The sequence below is a fragment of the Triticum aestivum genome, chromosome 4D (genome assembly GCF_018294505.1).
Source record: "Triticum aestivum cultivar Chinese Spring chromosome 4D, IWGSC CS RefSeq v2.1, whole genome shotgun sequence".
Taxonomy (NCBI): Eukaryota; Viridiplantae; Streptophyta; class Magnoliopsida; order Poales; family Poaceae; genus Triticum; species Triticum aestivum.
Window position 1 is genome coordinate 472608931 of NC_057805.1, and position 17496 is coordinate 472626426.

At 42.7% G+C, this 17496-nt stretch overlaps 1 protein-coding gene across 1 annotated transcript; it reads right to left on the reverse strand.

Annotated features, from left to right (window-relative positions):
- Positions 1–15823: 15823 nt before the first annotated feature.
- On the reverse strand, positions 15824–17051 carry LOC123098732 (ice-structuring protein). Its single transcript, XM_044520797.1, has 2 exons — positions 16831–17051; positions 15824–16334 (listed from the first exon to the last, which is right to left on the reverse strand). Exons 1-2 carry the CDS (start codon positions 16966–16968, stop codon positions 16179–16181), a joined length of 294 nt encoding a protein of 97 aa, XP_044376732.1. The 5' UTR covers positions 16969–17051; the 3' UTR covers positions 15824–16178.
- Positions 17052–17496: the final 445 nt, after the last annotated feature.

Sequence of the window (17496 nt, forward strand, 5' to 3'; positions counted from 1 at the left end):
AAACTACCAGATACGGAGCCAAAAACCTAATTCCACCGCCGCAACCTTCTGTACTCGTGAGATCCCATCTTGGGGCCTGTTCCAGAGCTCCGCCGGAGGGGGCATCGATCACAGAGGGCTTCTACATCAACACCATAGCCTCTCCGATGATGTGTGAGTAGTTTACCTCAGACCTTCGGGTCCATAGTTATTAGCTAGATGGCTTCTTCTCTCTTTTTGGATCTCAATACAATGTTCTCCCCCTCTCTTGTGGAGATCTATTCGATGCAATCTTCTTTTGCGGTGTGTTTGTTGAGACCGATGAATTGTGGGTTTACGATCAAGTTTATCTATGAACAATATTTGAATCTTCTCTGAATTCTTTTATGTATGATTGGTTATCTTTGCAAGTCTCTTCGAATTATCAGTTTGGTTTGGCCTACTAGATTGATCTTTCTTGCAATGGGAGAAGTGCTTAGCTTTGGGTTCAATCTTGCGGTGTCCTTTCCCAGTGACAGTAGGGGCAGCAAGGCACGTATTGTAGTGTTGCCATCGAGGATAACAAGATGGGGTTTATATCATATTGCATGAGTTTATCCCTCTACATCATGTCATCTTGCTTAAAGCGTTACTCTGTTCTTATGAACTTAATACTCTAGATGCATGCTGGATAGCGGTCGATGTGTGGAGTAATAGTAGTAGATGCAGGCACGAGTCGGTCTACTTGTCTCGGACGTGATGCCTATATACATGATCATACCTAGATATTCTCATAACTATGCTCAATTTTGTCAATTGCTCAACAGTAATTTGTTCACCCACCGTAAATACTTATGTTCTTGAGAGAAGCCACTAGTGAAACCTATGGCCCCCGGGTCTATTTTCCATCTTATTAATCTTCCAACACTTAGTTATTTTTATTGCTTCTACTGAGTTATTTTTATTGCTTCCTATTTTACTTTGCATCTTTATCATAAAAATACCAAAAATATTATCTTATCATATCTATCAGATCTCACTTTCGTAAGTGACGTGTAGGGATTGACAACCCCTTATCGCGTTGGTTGCGAGGATTTATTTGTTCGTGTAGGTGTGAGGGACTCGTGCATGGCCTCCTACTGGATTGATACCTTGGTTCTCAAAAACTGAGGGAAATACTTACGCTACTTTGCTGCATCACCCTTTCCTCTTCAAGGGAAAACCAACGCAGTGCTCAAGAGGTAGCAACGAGGAGGGAGTAGTTCACCCTCGGGGCTGAGGGTATGTGCCAGTAGCTATGTGTTTGATCTCTCTCTTTCGTGTTCTTGAGGTGGTATGATCTTGATGTATCGCGAGCTTTGCTATTATAGTTGGATATTATGATGTTTCTCCCCCTCTACTCTCTTGTAATGGATTGAGTTTTCCCTTTGAAGTAATCTTATCGGATTGAGTCTTTAAGGATTTGAGAACACTTGATGTATGTCTTGCATGTGCTTATCTGTGGTGACAATGGGATATCACGTGATTCACTTGATGTATGTTTTGGTGATCAACTTGCAGGTTCCATAACATTGTGAACTTATGCATAGGGGTTGACACAAGTTTTTGTCTTGACTCTCCGGTACAAACTTTGGGGAACTCTTTGAAGTACTTTGTGTTGGTTGAATAGATGAATATGAGATTGTGTGATGCATGTCGTATAATCATACCCACGGATACTTGAGGTGACATTGGAGTATCTAGGTGACATTAGGGTTTTGGTTGATTTGTGTCTTAAGGTGTTATTCTAGTATAAACTCTATGATAGATCGAACGGAAAGAATAGTTTCGTGTTATTTTACTACGGACTCTTGAATAGATCAATCAGAAACAATAACTTTGAGGTGGTTTCGTACCCTACAATAATCTCTACGTTTGTTCTCCGCTATTAGTGACTTTGGAGTGACTCTTTGTTGCATGTTGAGGGATATTTATATGATCCAATTATGTTATTATTGTTGAGAGAACTTGCACTAGTGAAAGTATGAGCCCTAGGCCTTGTTTCCTAGCATTGCAATACCGTTTACGCTCACTTTTATCATGAGATACCTTGCTGTTTTTATATTTTCAGATTACAAAAACCTATATCTACCATCCATATTGCACTTGTATCACCATCTCTTCGCCGAACTAGTGCACCTATACAATTTACCATTGTATTGGGTGTGTTGGGGACACAAGAGACTCTTTGTTATTTGGTTGCAGGGTTGTTTGAGAGAGACCATCTTCATCCTACGCCTCCCACGGATTGATAAACCTTAGGTCATCCACTTGAGGGAAATTTGCTACTGTCCTACAAATCTCTGCACTTGGAGGCCCAACAACGTCTACAAGAAGAAGGTTGCGTAGTAGACATCAAGCTCTTTTCTGGCGCCGTTGCCGGGGAGGTGAGTGCTTGAAGGTATATCTTTAGATCTTCCAATCGAATCTTTTTGTTTCTTGTTTTATCACTAGTTTAGTTTATAAAAGAAAACTACAAAAAAATGGAATTGAGGGTGCCTCATATGCTTCATCTTTTTAATGTCTTCCGTGAAAATAAGGATTCCGATAATTGTGCTCAATTGCTAGAGGAAGAATGCATTAGAATGTTTGCCACTAAATCTTTGAATGATGAGCATGATTGCAATGTTGTTAGTACGAATTCCTTGAATATTTGATGAAGATGATATGTTTTACCCCCCAAGTTTTGATGAGCAAATTTATTATGATGAAAGCATGCCTCCTATTTATGATGATTATTGTGATGACACGTATGCTATAAAGAATAAAGATAACCATGAAACTTGTCATCATGATTTTAATTTTCAATTGGATTATGCTTCACATGATAGTTATTTTGTTGAGTTATCTCCCACTACTTTTCATGAGAAGAAATTTGCTTATGTGGAGAGTAATAAAATTTATATGCTTGGGGATCATGAAAAGAATGCTTTATGTGCTGGTTATATGGCTGAATTTATTCATGATGCTACTGAAAATTATTATGAGGGAGGATTATATGCTTGTAAGAATTGCAATAATATCAAGTTTCCTCTCTATGTGATTATTGTTCACATAAGTTGTTTGCTCACAAAATCCCTATGCATAGGAAGTGGGTTAGACTTAAATGTGCTAGTCATATTCTTCATGATGCTCTCTTTATGTTTCAATTCTTATCTTTTAGGTGAGCATCATTGAAATCATCATGCCTAGCTAGGGGCATTAAACGTTAGCGCTTGTTGGGAGGCAACCCAATTTTATTTTTGTTCTTTGCTTTTTGCTCCTGTTTAGTAATAAATAATATATCTAGCCTCTGGTTCGATGTGGTTTTTTGTTTTAATTAGTGTTCGTGCCAATTAGAACCTTTGGGAAGACTTGGGTGAAGTCTTTTTGATCTTGCTGTAAAAAACAGAAACTTTAGCGCTCACGAGATTAGCTAAAACTTTTTACTGGAGAGTGCTATTTAGTTGATTCTTTTTGAAGATGATTAATAGACAAATTCCTCAGGTCCACCAATTTGTTTCAGAATTTTTGGAGTTCCATAAGTATACATTTGATACAGATTACTACAGACTATTCTGTTTTTGACAGATTCTGTTTTCTATGTGTTGTTTGCTTATTTTGATGAATCCATGAGTAGTATCGGAGGGTATGAACCATAGAGAAGTTGGAATACAGTATATATTACAACAATATGAATTTAGAATGAGTTCACAACAGTACCTAAGTGGTGATTTATTTTCTTATACTAACGGAGCTTACGAGTTTTCTGTTAAGTTTTGTGTTGTGAAGTTTTCAAGTTTTGGGTAAAGATTCGATGGACTACGGAATAAGGAGTGGCAAGAGCCTAATCTTGGGGATGCCCAAGGCACCCCAAGGTAATATTCAAGGATAACCAAGAGCCTAAGCTTGGGGATGCCCCGGATGGCATCCCCTCTTTCGTCTTCGTTCATCGGTAACTTTACTTGGAGCTATATTTTTATTCACCACATGATATGTGTTTTGCTTGGAGCGTCATTTTATTTCTTTTGTTTTGCTTACTGTTTGAATAAAATACCAAGATATGAAATTCTTAAATGTTAGAGAGTCTTCACATAGTTACATAATTATTCAACTACTCATTGATCTTCACTTATATCTTTTGGAGTAGTTTGTCGTTTGCTCTAGTGCTTCACTTATATCTTTTAGAGCACGGCGGTGGTTTTATTTTTAAGAAATAGATAAACTCTCATGCTTCACTTATATTATTTTGAGAGTCTTTTAGAACAGCATGGTAATTTGCTTTGGTTATGAAATTAGTCCTAATATGATGGACATCCAAGAGGGATATAATAAAAACTTTCATATAAAGTGCATTGAATACTATGAGAAGTTTGATTTCTTATGATTTTTTTGAGATATGAAGATGGTCATATTAGAGTAATGCTAGTTGAGTAGTTGTGAATTTGAGAGATACTTGTGTTAAAGTTTGTGATTCCCGTAGCATGCACGTATGGTGAACCGTTATGTGATGAAGTCGGAGCATGATTTATTTATTGATTGTCTTCCTTATGAGTGGCGGTCGGGGACGAGCGATGGTATTTTCCTACCAATCTATCCCCCTAGGAGCATGCGCGTAGTACTTCGTTTCGATAACTAATAGATTTTTGCAATAAGTATGTGAGTTCTTTATGACTAATGTTGAGTCCATGGATTATACGCACTCTCACCCTTCCACCATTGCTAGCTTCTCTAATACCGCGCACCTTTCGCCGGTATCATACACCCACCATATACCTTCCTCAAAACAGCCACCATACCTACCTATTATGGCATTTCCATAGCCATTCCAAGATATATTGCCATGCAACTTACCACCGTTCTGTTTATTATGACACGCTTCATCATTGTCATATTGCTTTGCATGATCATGTAGTTGACATTGTATTTGTGGCAAGGCCACCATTCATCATTCGTACATGTCACTCTTGATTCATTGCATATCCCGGTACACCGCCGGGGGCATTCATATAGAGTCATATTTTGTTCTAAGTATTGAGTTGTAAGTAAATAAAAGTGTGATGATCATCATTATTAGAGCATTGTCCCAGTGAGGAAAGGATGATGGAGACTATGATTCCCCCACAAGCGGGATGAGACTCCGGACGAAAAAATAAATAAAAGAGGGCAAAGAAGCCCAAATAAAAAAAAGGGAGAAAAAAGAGGCCATAAAAAAGAGAAAAAGGCCCAAACAAAAAATGATGAGAGAAAAAGAGAGAAGGGGCAATGCTACTATCATTTTACCACACTTGTGCTTCAAAGTAGCACCATGATCTTCATGATAGAGAGTCTCCTATGTTGTCACTTTCATATACTAGTGGGAATCTTTCGTTATAGAACTTGGCTTGCATATTCCAATGATGGGCTTCCTCAAAATGCCCTAGGTCTTCGTGAGCAAGCGAGTTGGATGCACACCCACTTAGTTTCTTTTGTTGAGCTTTCATACACTTATAGCTCTAGTGCATCCGTTGCATGGCAATCCCTACTCACTCACATTGATATCTATTGATGGGCATCTCCATAGCCCGTTGATACGCCTAGTTGATGTGAGACTATCTTCTCCTTTTTGTCTTCTCCACAACCACCATTCTGTTCCACCTATAGTGCTATGTCCATGGCTCACGCTCATATATTGCGTGAAGATTGAAAAAGTTTGAGAACATCAAAAGTATGAAACAATTGCTTGGCTTGTCATCGGGGTTGTGCGCGATTTAAATATTTTGTGTGATGAAGATAGAGCATAGCCAGACTATATGATTTTGTAGGGATAGCTTGCTTTGGCCATGTTATTTTGAGAAGACATGATTGCTTTGTTAGTATGATTGAATTATTATTGTTTTCATGTAAATATTAAACTTTTGACTTGAATCTTATGGATCTTAATATTCTTGCCACAATAAATAAAATTACATTGAAGAATATGCTAGGTAGCATTCCACATCAAAAATTCTGTTTTTATCATTTACCTACTCGAGGACGAGCAGGAATTAAGCTTGGGGATGCTGATACGTCTCCAACGTATCTATAATTTTTTATTGTTCCATGCTATTATATTATCTGTTTTGGATGTTTATGGGATTTAGTAAACACTTTTATATTATTTTTGGGACTAACCTATTAACCGGAGGCCCAGCCCAAATTGTTGTTTTCTTGCCTATTTCAGTGTTTCGAAGAAAAGGAATATCAAACGGAGTCCAAACGGAATGAAACCTTCGGGAGAGTTATTTTTGGAACGGAAGCAATCCAGGAGACTTGGAGTAGACGTTAGGGAAGCTTCAAGGTGGCCACGAGGCAGGGAGGCGCGCCTGCCCCCCTGGGCGTGCCCCCCACCCTCGTGGGCCCCTCGTAGCTCCCCTGGCCGACTTCTTTCGCCTATATATATCCATATACCCTAAAAACATCGGGGAACACAATAGATCGGGAGTTCCGCCGCCGCAAGCCTCTGTAGCCACCAAAAACCAATCGGGACCCTGTTCCGGCACCCTGCCGGAGGGGGAATCCCTCACCGGTGGCCATCTTCATCATCCCGGCGCTCTCCATGACGAGGAGGGAGTAGTTCACCCTCGGGGCTGAGGGTATGTACCAGTAGTTATGTGTTTGATCTCTCTCTTTTGTGTTCTTGAGGTGGTACGATCTTGATGTATCGCGAGCTTTGCTATTATAGTTGGATCTTATGATGTTTCTCCCCCTCTACTCTCTTGTAATGGATTGAGTTTTCCCTTTGAAGTAATCTTATCGGATTAAGTCTTTAAGTATTTGAGAACACTTGATGTATGTCTTGCATGTGCTTATCTGTCGTGACAATGGGATATCACGTGATTCACTTGATGTATGTTTTGGTGATCAACTTGCGGGTTCCATAACATTGTGAACTTATGCATAGGGGTTGGCACACGTTTTCGTCTTGACTCTCCGGTAGAAACTTTGGGGCACTCTTTGAAGTACTTTGTGTTGGTTGAATAGATGAATATGAGATTGTGTGATGCATGTCATATAATCATACCCACGGATACTTGAGGTGACATTGGAGTATCTAGGTGACATTAGGGTTTTGGTTGATTTGTGTCTTAAGGTGTTATTCTAGTACGAACTCTATGATAGATCGAAGGGAAAGAATAGCTTCGTGTTATTTTACTACGGACTCTTGAATAGATCGATCAGAAACAATAACTTTGAGGTGGTTTCGTACCCTATAATAATCTCTTCATTTGTTCTCCGCTATTAGTGACTTTGGAGTGACTCTTTGTTGCATGTTGAGGGATATTTATATGATCCAATTATGTTATTATTGTTGAGAGAACTTGCACTAGTGAAAGTATGAACCCTAGGCCTTGTTTCCTAGCATTGCAATACCGTTTACGCTCACTTTTATCATTAGTTACCTTGCTGTTTTTATATTTTCAGATTACAAAAGCATATATCTACCATCCATATTGCACTTGTATCACCATCTCTTCGCCGAACTAGTGCACCTATACAATTTACCATTGTATTGGGTGTGTTGGGGACACAAGAGACTCTTTGTTATTTGGTTGCAGGGTTGTTTGAGAGAGACCATCTTCATCCTATGCCTCCCACGGATTGATAAACCTTAGGTCATCCACTTAAGGGAAATTTGGTACTGTCCTACAAATCTCTGCACTTGGAGGCCCAACAACGTCTACAAGAAGAAGGTTGCGTAGTAGACATCACGCGTGAACCATACCGGAGCCGATTCACCCCCGCCGTTGTTCACGGCGCCGGAGCGGCTCCAACTTCGGATCCGTCCAGAGTCCCGGCGCTGCTTCCCCGTAGCCGTCGACCGTCGCGACATCGCTATTTCCCTGCCGCCGGTCGCCACCGCAACCGCGCCGGCCTCACCGACTCGGCCGCTGGACCTGCCTACTTCACCATGCCGCCAGATAGGTCGCACCCTCATCTCAAATCACTTAATTTAGGCGTCAGTTGTCTGAATTTTTATTCTGGGCCAATTGATTCCCAATGGGAAGCAACACCCCTCGAGGCGGCAGAGCTCCTAGGCTCCCGGTTGGCTGGTGTCTAATGTAAGGGTGCGGGGCCGCAAGTTCGCCGTGGAAGCAGCGCTTAGATGGCTATCTTAGAGTTGTGTGGGTTGAAGGTACTGCCGCCGCCGGATCTGGATGACGGGGAGTCTTTGTGGATTGGCCCGGGGCGGCGCAACCACGGCAGTGCGGTGGGACGGGGAGCGGGGTTTTGGCCGAGGCCACGGACAGCGGAGGCAAGCTGCTCTACCGTTGGTCGTTGGCTCTTCAGGGAAGATTCTTAACAGTGTCAGCCAGGAGGCACAAGACGGCCATCAAGCCATCCGGCGTAGATCGGATAGTACCAAAATAAAATAAAATCGTGTGACCCCAATTTAGTCATCAGTCAACAGACGTGTGACCACTCTCGTACCTTGCTATTGATCTCTTAGTGTATTTCTTCAGATCAAAGATATGTGTCGTTCTTAACATTATGTGTTATCTGCATCTTCAGCCACACCGTCTTCCGACTCACCGCAGCTGCTCCAACAAGGGAAGCATACACCAGAAGGGAGCTATAGTCCCCACTCAACAGTTCCCTGCATCGAATGCGCATGCCCGACATGGACAGCCACAACAACTGCAGGGCCATCGACAAGTCAGCACATGATGCTCACTCCTATGGATGGCGGCCAGATAGGTTGTACCCTCATCTTACTTGTGTGCAACATTTATGGCTTTGTTATTCATCTAAGCATGGAAAATAGATTATCACGTTTCACTATATATTCATGCTGATCTCTTACGGGTCTTGTTCAAGAGTTAACGTTGTTCCATAGTTCAGCTAAGATACTTGTTCTTTAGGTAACGTTGTTCCATAGTTATCATCCATCAGCCAATGCTATCCCACAGGCTGGTGATTATAGTATTATACCACTTCTAGTATTACCTATGTTGTTCTTTAATACTTTTGTGTGCCATCTAGTTAATCTCGAGTACAAACGATACATATTCTGTAGCTTTCATCTGTGTTCTCCCTTTAGTTTTTGAGACCTGTTGCTGCTAGTTAACCCTAGTCCTACTATTTATGTCGTCTCCTATAGGCACTCATTACATAAATCTAACTACTAGTTGTCTTCCATGCATGTCAGATATAATTGCACACACTGATATATCCACAAGAACCTCACGGAGCAATGTAAAGGCCAATAAACTTGATGTCAATGATACCCAATATGATGGAACATGTAAAGGCAGTTCTTCAGAAGACTTGCAGAAAGATGTTGAATCCTCTTCACCCCACAAGGTCCTTGCTCTAACTTGGCCCGTGATATGGGTACAACATGCATATAATGTCCTGGAGTGTATCTACTCTGTTGCAATGCCATGTGCTTAGCATGCTGATCATGCATGTAAATATGTCATGCCTTCCTGTTTTTCAGTACCTATTCCATTCATGATAACATGTTTTTAAATTCAAGTACTGTCATTCTACTCTATCGCAATGCCATCTGCTTAATTTGGACATCATGCTTCTGAATATCTTATGCATTTTTATTCATCAGTATGTACTTCATCTGTCTACCATACCATGTTTTTTTACATTGAAGTGTTTTTCTAGTGCTCTGTTGCAATGCCATCTTAGTTTCCCAATCATACATGTGTATGTTGCCTTAGTTTCTCTGTACATATTCCGCTAGCATACAGTTTTACATTCAACTAGTATTTTTTACTGTGTTGTCCTGTCGTATCCCTAGCTCTTACACCATACTCCCTTCGTCCGGATTACATGTTGCCGAAATGGATAAAAAAGGATGCATCTAGAACTGAAATACACCTAGACCCATCCATTTTTTCCGAATGGAGGGAATACATGTCAATATGCCATGCCTTTCTATTCTTCAGTACCTATTCCATCTCTCTGCTGTAGCATGTTTTATAATTAAAGCACCATTCTTCTATACAAGGCATGCAAGGGGAAGATGACTATGTTAGAATCTGAAGGGTTACAAACCAGGTCTTTGCAAAAGATCCAAACGCCAGGAGATAATAAACCAACTCCAGTTTTTATAGATACTGCTCCAGCACAGAAAAACCCAACTCCTACTGATAATAAGCAGATTCCAGTGGCCAAAGAACTAGTCCGCTCCAGTCCAGTAAAAATATGTCAACTCCATTCTAAGAAGCGTGTGCGTATCCTTGCATCATGAAATTTTATAGCATGCTGATCATATTTTCTACATGTTTCTTACCCATCTCTCTTTTAGAAAATAAGCTTAACAGATAGAAGAATTTCTGCACTGGTATCGTCTGTGAGGAAAGATTCTTGCGGGAATTCTCTGTGCTCCAATGCAGATGTAAGTACCTGTTGTATATCTGATCTAAATTTAGTTGTAGCAAAATGTATGATTAAAGGCCACAATGTTGATTTTTGTAAGGAAAACTGCCTGGTAGTTTTGCATCCTGAGCTGCATGAGTGTACTATCTCATATCAGTGGGTTTGATTACTTTGGTTCTGCAGTGGGTTTTCAGTATTTTTTTACTGTGTTGTCCTGTCGTATCCCTAACTTTTACATCATACTCCCTCCGTTCGGATTACATGTCGCAGAAATGGATAAAACTGGATGTATCTAGAACTGCAATACGCCTAGACCCATCCATTTATTTCCGGATGGAGGGAATACATGTCAATACGTCATGCCTTTCTATTCTTCAGTACCTATTCCATCTCTGTTGTAGCATGTTTTATAATTGAAGCACCATTCTTCTATATAAGGCATGCAAGGGGAAGGCGGCTATGTTAGAATCTGAAGGGTTACAAACCAGGTCTTTGCAAAAGATCCAAACGCCAGGAGATAATAAACCAACTCCATTTTTCATAGATACTGCTCCAGCACAGAGAAACCCAACTCCCACTGATAATAAGCAGATTCCAGTGGCCAAAGAACTAGTCCGCTCCAGTCCAGCAAAAGAATGCCAACTCCATTCTAAGAAGTGTGTGCGTATCGTCGCATCATGAAATTTTATAGCATTCCGATCATGTTTTCTACATGTTTCTTACCCATCTCTTTTTTAAAAAATAAGGTTAAATGATAGAAGACTTCCTTCATTGGGATTGTATTCGAGGAAAATATCTTGCGGGAATTCTCTGTGCTCCAATGCTGATGTAAGTACCTGTTGTATATCACTATATTTTTACATCAGCATGTATTTTGTTAATCGGCGTGAATCCAACCTTTATCTGATCTAAAATTAGTTGTAGTAAATGTTAAAGGCGCCAATGTTGATTTTTGTAAAGAAAACTGCCTGGTAGTTTTGCATACTGAGCTGCATGAGTGTACTATCTCATATCATGCACATTACTGAATTGTAGTGCTGCTCTGGTTGCCCATTCATTCATTGTGTCAATGTTGCTTTCGTATTACCTTACCTGGCTGATGATAGCTGTGCCATATTGTGTTAATTTGGTGTTGACTAGTTGCCCAAATGTTCGTTGTGCCAATGTTTCTTTCCTATTATCTGACTTGGCCAATGATAGCAATGCTAGTGTCTTAATTTGGTGCAGGCTGCTGAAGATAAGAAGATAAACTCTGAAAACAGCAAGGCAACCCCATTGTTTCTTTCCAATAAATCTAGGCCAGGTAATATGGCAATAACTCATGATTAATCTGTTTGGTTCCCCTCCTAATTTATGTTATGATGCAGTGGTCGAGACACTCTCCACTATCAATAATACAGGTCTGCCAAAATCACCATCTGAATCTATTCAGTATCCTCTGTCTCGAGTGCAACGGAAAAAATGTATGTTTGTGAACCAATTAATGGCTGAAGGAATGATGGAAATGGTGGAGGAATCAGAGGTGCAAAGTCGTGCGACATAACAACTGATCAATGTTTTCAGAGACAATGTAGCAAAGCAGCAAGAACTTGCCCACATGCTTATGGGCGTCATCCGTGCTGAGGTTGAAGATTGTGACGTTGTAGATCGTTAGGTCCTGTTCATTTATTTGCACTGGCATCAATCTTTGATTGCCCAGTGGATGTAATTTCCTGTAATATATGTTGGATGTGCAACGTTTTTTCCTGTATGTCGTACCTTTGCTTGATCGGTTTTGGTCCTGTGCATAATTGCTCGTCATAATGGGCTCAAATTATCTAATTTGGGCTAAAGACATGTACGAACTTTAGTGGGCCCATTAAGTTAATGGGTCATTACTAGGCCGAAAGTTAATGGTCGGCCCTCTTAACTCCCGGGTCGTTAATAGGCCGACATCGAAGCGGGCAACAGGTGGGCCCAATTGATTTCACGGGCCGTTAACAGGCCGTTACTAAGTTTGGGCTACATATGGCCCAACTACTGTGGGCCTTTAGCAGGCCGAAAGAGACAGCGGGCTTGTACTGGACCATGAAGAGCATGGACCGCTAAGAGGTCGAAAGTCAGGTCGTATTGTAAATGGCCCAACTGTGTTGTGGGTCTTTAGCAGGCCGAAAGAGAAACCGGGCTGGTATTGGACCATGAAGGGCATGGGCCGTTAAAAGGCCAAAACTCAGGTCCGACTACATATGGCCCAACAGATATATGGGCCGTCAACAGGCTGAAAGACACACCGAGCCGGAAATTGGCCCAACACTTAAATGGGTCGCTAAAAGGCCGAAACTCAGGTCCGACTACAAATGGCCCAACTGATTTATGGGCCGTCAACAGGCTGAAAGACACACCGGGCCGGAAATTAGCCCAACATTTAAATGGGTCGCTAAAAGGATGAAAGATGTACATCGTGAAAATTGGCCCATCCACTGAATGGGCCGTTAACAGGCCAAAATCTCATCGGGCCGATATTGAGCCCAAATATATAGCAGGCTGTTAACGGGCTCGAACTGACGATGGGCTGCAATGGTGTCAAATCTTTAACGGGCTGTTGACGGGCCGAATTGGCACATCTCGTATGGGTCGTGGGCTTAAATGGACCTGGCACAAGTAGGCCTTATATGGGTCGGCCTGCTAATTTTTACTGGGCCGGCCTTTTTCACCGGAATGGGCCACTGTTGGGCCATGCCACGTGTCGACCTATCATAGGCGCCTCTTGTCCAATGAGTGGATGACATCTGTCCCAACGGTGAGGCAACACGTGTTTCCTCCAGCCAATGATGATTTTACACATGGAAAATCCCCATTGGTCCGGGCTGTTAACGGGTTATCGGATCCAAAACCGGACCCGATAGCTTAACGGCGTTCCGTTACGGTGGATGCCACGTGTCGGTCACCCTTGACGAAAGCACTTCTGTGACGCGCGATTTATCGTCATGGAAGTGGACACTTCCGTGATGATAATTTTGGTAATGTCGTGGAACACTTCTACGACAGCACAGGTATGACTATCTTGATTCTGTCATAAATTTGTCATGGATGTACATACATGACAGAAAACGTGACCTACTGTGACAAACACGTATCATTACGGAAGTGTTTTTTGTAGTGGATATGATATTATCCGTAATAAGGTGCCCCGATCAAAAGTTGATTGCTATGAAAAAATGATCTGAGGGTGGAGGGCGGTATTTCTTTAACAAGTTAGCCAAGACCTTAGAGGCAATCTTGTACTAAACCTTGCACAATCTAATAGGCCAAAACTAAGAGAGACTAGAAGGGTCGGGTACCTTCAGAATTAACACCAAAACAATATTAGTTATTGACTCCACGATGTCCTTTCCCTCAACAATTTTAAGAACTGTTTGAGTGACATCCGGTCCACACAGTTCCCAATGATGCTGAATTTTTTTGGCCGGGTACCTTCCGGGATAGGATCTTTTAAAGGAGGCATAGGGAAAAGAGCGCATTTAATCTCCTCTTCGTTGTATGGTACAGCCAATAAAGAGTTCATCTCCTGCAACACCTTGCAAGTGATAGTGTTCAGAACCTTCTCCATCTCCAAAACTCCTTCATAACATATATCAGGTGTGTACACTTGGCCCCACACACTAGTGGCGTGTGAAAATGAAGGCACGCCACCAGTAACCTATCAGTCTTGGCGTACCAAATATTGCCACGCCACCGGTATTTTGGAGAAATAGTGGTGGCGTAGATTGAAAGTGGCGTGCCATCAATTAAGATTGTGTGTAAGCATTTCTGCACTAGTGAGTAGCAATGCCTCTAGGAAGGGAACAATGCTTAAACGCCGCTGTCACTGGATCCAACCACCAATGGTCAGATCCTTGGTTCACCCTGAAGATAAAGTATGAGCAAATCTAAGCAACTCCTTTAACAAGGTTAAGACGCAAAACACCATCATTGCCATGTATAACCAACTAGGGTCAAACCTAAGATTTCACCCTGGAGCTCGAGACTAGCTATTCGAGAACCACCATCAAATTGAAGTCATCGTGTGTTGTCGCCACCACTTTTTGGAATCACAGTAGCTACATGCGTAGCACAGTCTTGACCTGAGATGTCGCACAAGTGATCATGTATTGTTGCCACCACTTTTCGGAATCACAGTAGCTACATGCGTAGCACGGTCTTAACCTGAGATGCCACGCAAGTGAACACCATGCCCGCATAAGCAGACAGTGTCAAGCCCCAACAAGTGCTAGTCTCCATCAAAGGCTCCGAACGATGAAGGCCGCCTTCACACATACGACGAAGATTGGCGAGGGAGGAAGGTCGTCGGTACCGCCAAAATCCCAATTCGGGACACTCCAGCACTCACACAGTGTCCTCATGCTCCGCCGTCCTTGCATGTGACATAGAATTGGTGCGCAAAAACATACTTGTCGTTGTCGCCGGATTTGAAGGTCCAAGACTCTCCTGCCCATTGCGAGAGTTGCCTAGCAGCGCAGGACCATGGAGCCATACGCGCTCCCAAGCTGAGGACTGCCTCATCGGGACGCAATGCATGCCGTTGCCGCTCGCGTCCCATTAACTCGAATCACATCCACCGATGGCTCGCCACCAGAGATCGTCAGTCCGGCCAAAAACACCATCGAGGCCGCTACATAGCCATATCATGTGACTCAAGTCGTCACCCGCAGATTGCATCTCGCCGCCAAAGACTACCAGAACAAAGACCTAGCTCCACGCCGCCGCCTTCATCGACTTGTGTTGATACTTAGCCTGGCCACTGGTCTCTATCGGCAACGATGGAAAGGTGGGTGGGGAGGTAGGAGACGATGTTTGTGGCGATGGGAGGAGGCGACGGCTACGTTTTAGAAGTTAGTCTTCACATTAGCAAACTGAGAGGGAAAATTTCCGGTTTACAAGTCAAAACAATCCGAAAAAACATACTTGTATACTTCTTTTATAAAGAGGGTTCCCCCTCCGATTTCATTATGGAAACCAATTGTGTTAATACAACTGCCTAAAATTTATACATGTACATGTTTCATGTCGTTTATGTTAAAAACGTATTTTTTGCAGGAAATTAGAAACACAATTTAATGCTTAAAAAGTTGCTTACAGCACTGACTTTTTTCAGGAGACAAAACTTGTCCTTTGCTTGTGAAATATAGTAAACATGCAAAATGGTATATGTACTTGTGTAAAACATAATTTTGTAATTGATATAAATATTACATTATTATTATTATTATTATTTTCAGATGCTCGAGGGAGCTTTTTAGCTGCCCCTTGGGTCCGGAGTTTCTCTAAAGTTGCATACCATTCACTAGTGCAAATTTATGCTTTATTGTGCAATTTTGGGGAGGGGTGTGGGTTTTGGTCTTTTGTGGACGCACACACACACAACACCATGAATATAATCATTCTTTCTTTTTTGCAGGTTTTCAAGCATAATATCACACGAGGGCACAACCTAACTGCACATTAAACAGTCGGCGAATCTCACAAATGTATATTGCGAATTTGAACATGGCTAGGTGAAGTTCGGCTCTCGTAGCTTCAACAGCCCACAAAGAAGATTAGAAGCACGTGTGAAGAAAAAATATATATTATCATAGCACAGTACTGACTTGAGTGAGCTCTAATTAAGCAGCTGTTGCATGTTCACCGTCGGCACACCAATCTGAAATTTTACTTGGTCCACAATGAACTACATAGATGGTACGAAGAACAAACTGCATATATAGGTTGGACGTACGTAGTAGTACTCCTTAACCACGCACACGATCAGGTCCCTCGATCCCACAGAAGCACTCAGAGCACGCCACGCATCTTGATGCATAGATTCTCTACTTTTTCCAGGGTTGGAGGCACAGCACCGCAACCAGAACCAGGACGATCGCCAGAACGACCAGAGATATGATTGCAAGCTTCTTGTCCTTCTTCTTCCAGGCGGTGTGCCGCGCGGCGCGCGCTGCAGCGGGGTCGTTCGCTGCTGGAGCAGCCTGCATCAGTTGAGCTCAACGGGTTAGTTCAGTTCAGTTGCAAGCACATGTTCCTCTCTTGTTCGATCGTCAGGAAAATTAACAAGGGTTTTTAACTGCAACCAAGCTATGGAAAACTATATAGCTTCAAATAAACACCACCTTGGTTATGATCTACTAGCAGAAGATTTTCTAAAGAGAACGAGGGGCAAATATAGCTCGTGGAGTCTCTGTGTAGCTCTAATTAGATCTGGCCAAACTGAAACAAGAACACGTAGATAGAAAACTAAAATTGGCCTACATTAGGCTGTAGCTCGAATCTGAACGCCTTATGTTAATTCCATCAAGCAATTGTCACGAGGTACTCCTATAATCTTCTGCTACATATATGTCAGATCATTTGCTAGTTAATTTACTGCCGATCACGTAGAGAAAACTGAGCATAATCAAGGATGGAGGAAAGCATCAGCGTCGATATACTTTGACAGAAATGATTGTGATTTGGGAACCACATTACCGCAGGTGCTGCCGCCGGAGGATTGGCCACGTTGTTGGCTGCTGCCGCCGCCGGAGGATTGGCAACGTCGTTGGCTGCTGCCGCCGCCGGAGGATTGGCCACGTTGTTGGCCGCCGCCGCGGGCGGAGGATTGTCCATGGCGTCCGTGCACGCTTGCAGAGAGGGAGAGAGAGTGGCGAGAGATGGAGAAGGGTATGCGCTGTGGGGCGAAGTGCTCTATGGCCAAGCGATGGAACTAACCGAGTAGTACTAGTAGCCAGCAGCCAACCCATCGAGAATACTTTGTTTCTCGTTTCGGGTGTAGCAGAGGCTCCAGTAGGACGGCCCCGATAGGCTCATGTTTCGGGGAAACTCCTCTCAAAAGCACGAGCTATGGACTGTGGAACCCGCGTGTGGTGTTTGGGCGTTCACTTCACATGATCACCGCATGTGAAACCGGAGCTGAAAAAATGGCAACACTAGCCATCTCTCATCTAAAGCGGACTGTGCACGGAAATGGCAATGCAATTATGCAATGCAACGCCTGCCCTGCAGAAGGAGGCTTAGGCTTGTTTACCCCTTCCCCCGCGTCGCTCTCCCGAGGGCGACTCGGGGGCGATCTAGGGTTCCCCCCCCCCCCCCCCCCGCCGCCCCTTCCCCCTTCCCCTCCTCCTCGCCGCTGCCGGA

What these genes read in the sequence shown, in the direction of transcription:
- LOC123098732 (XM_044520797.1), bottom strand. Translation starts at nt 16,968, where the DNA reads ATGGACAATCCTCCGCCCGCGGCGGCGGCCAACAACGTGGCCAATCCT. An exon ending in CTCCGGCGGCAGCACCTGCG is followed by an intron (nt 16,335 to 16,830) that starts GTAATGTGGTTC and finishes CAACTGATGCAG; the next exon opens with GCTGCTCCAGCAGCGAACGA.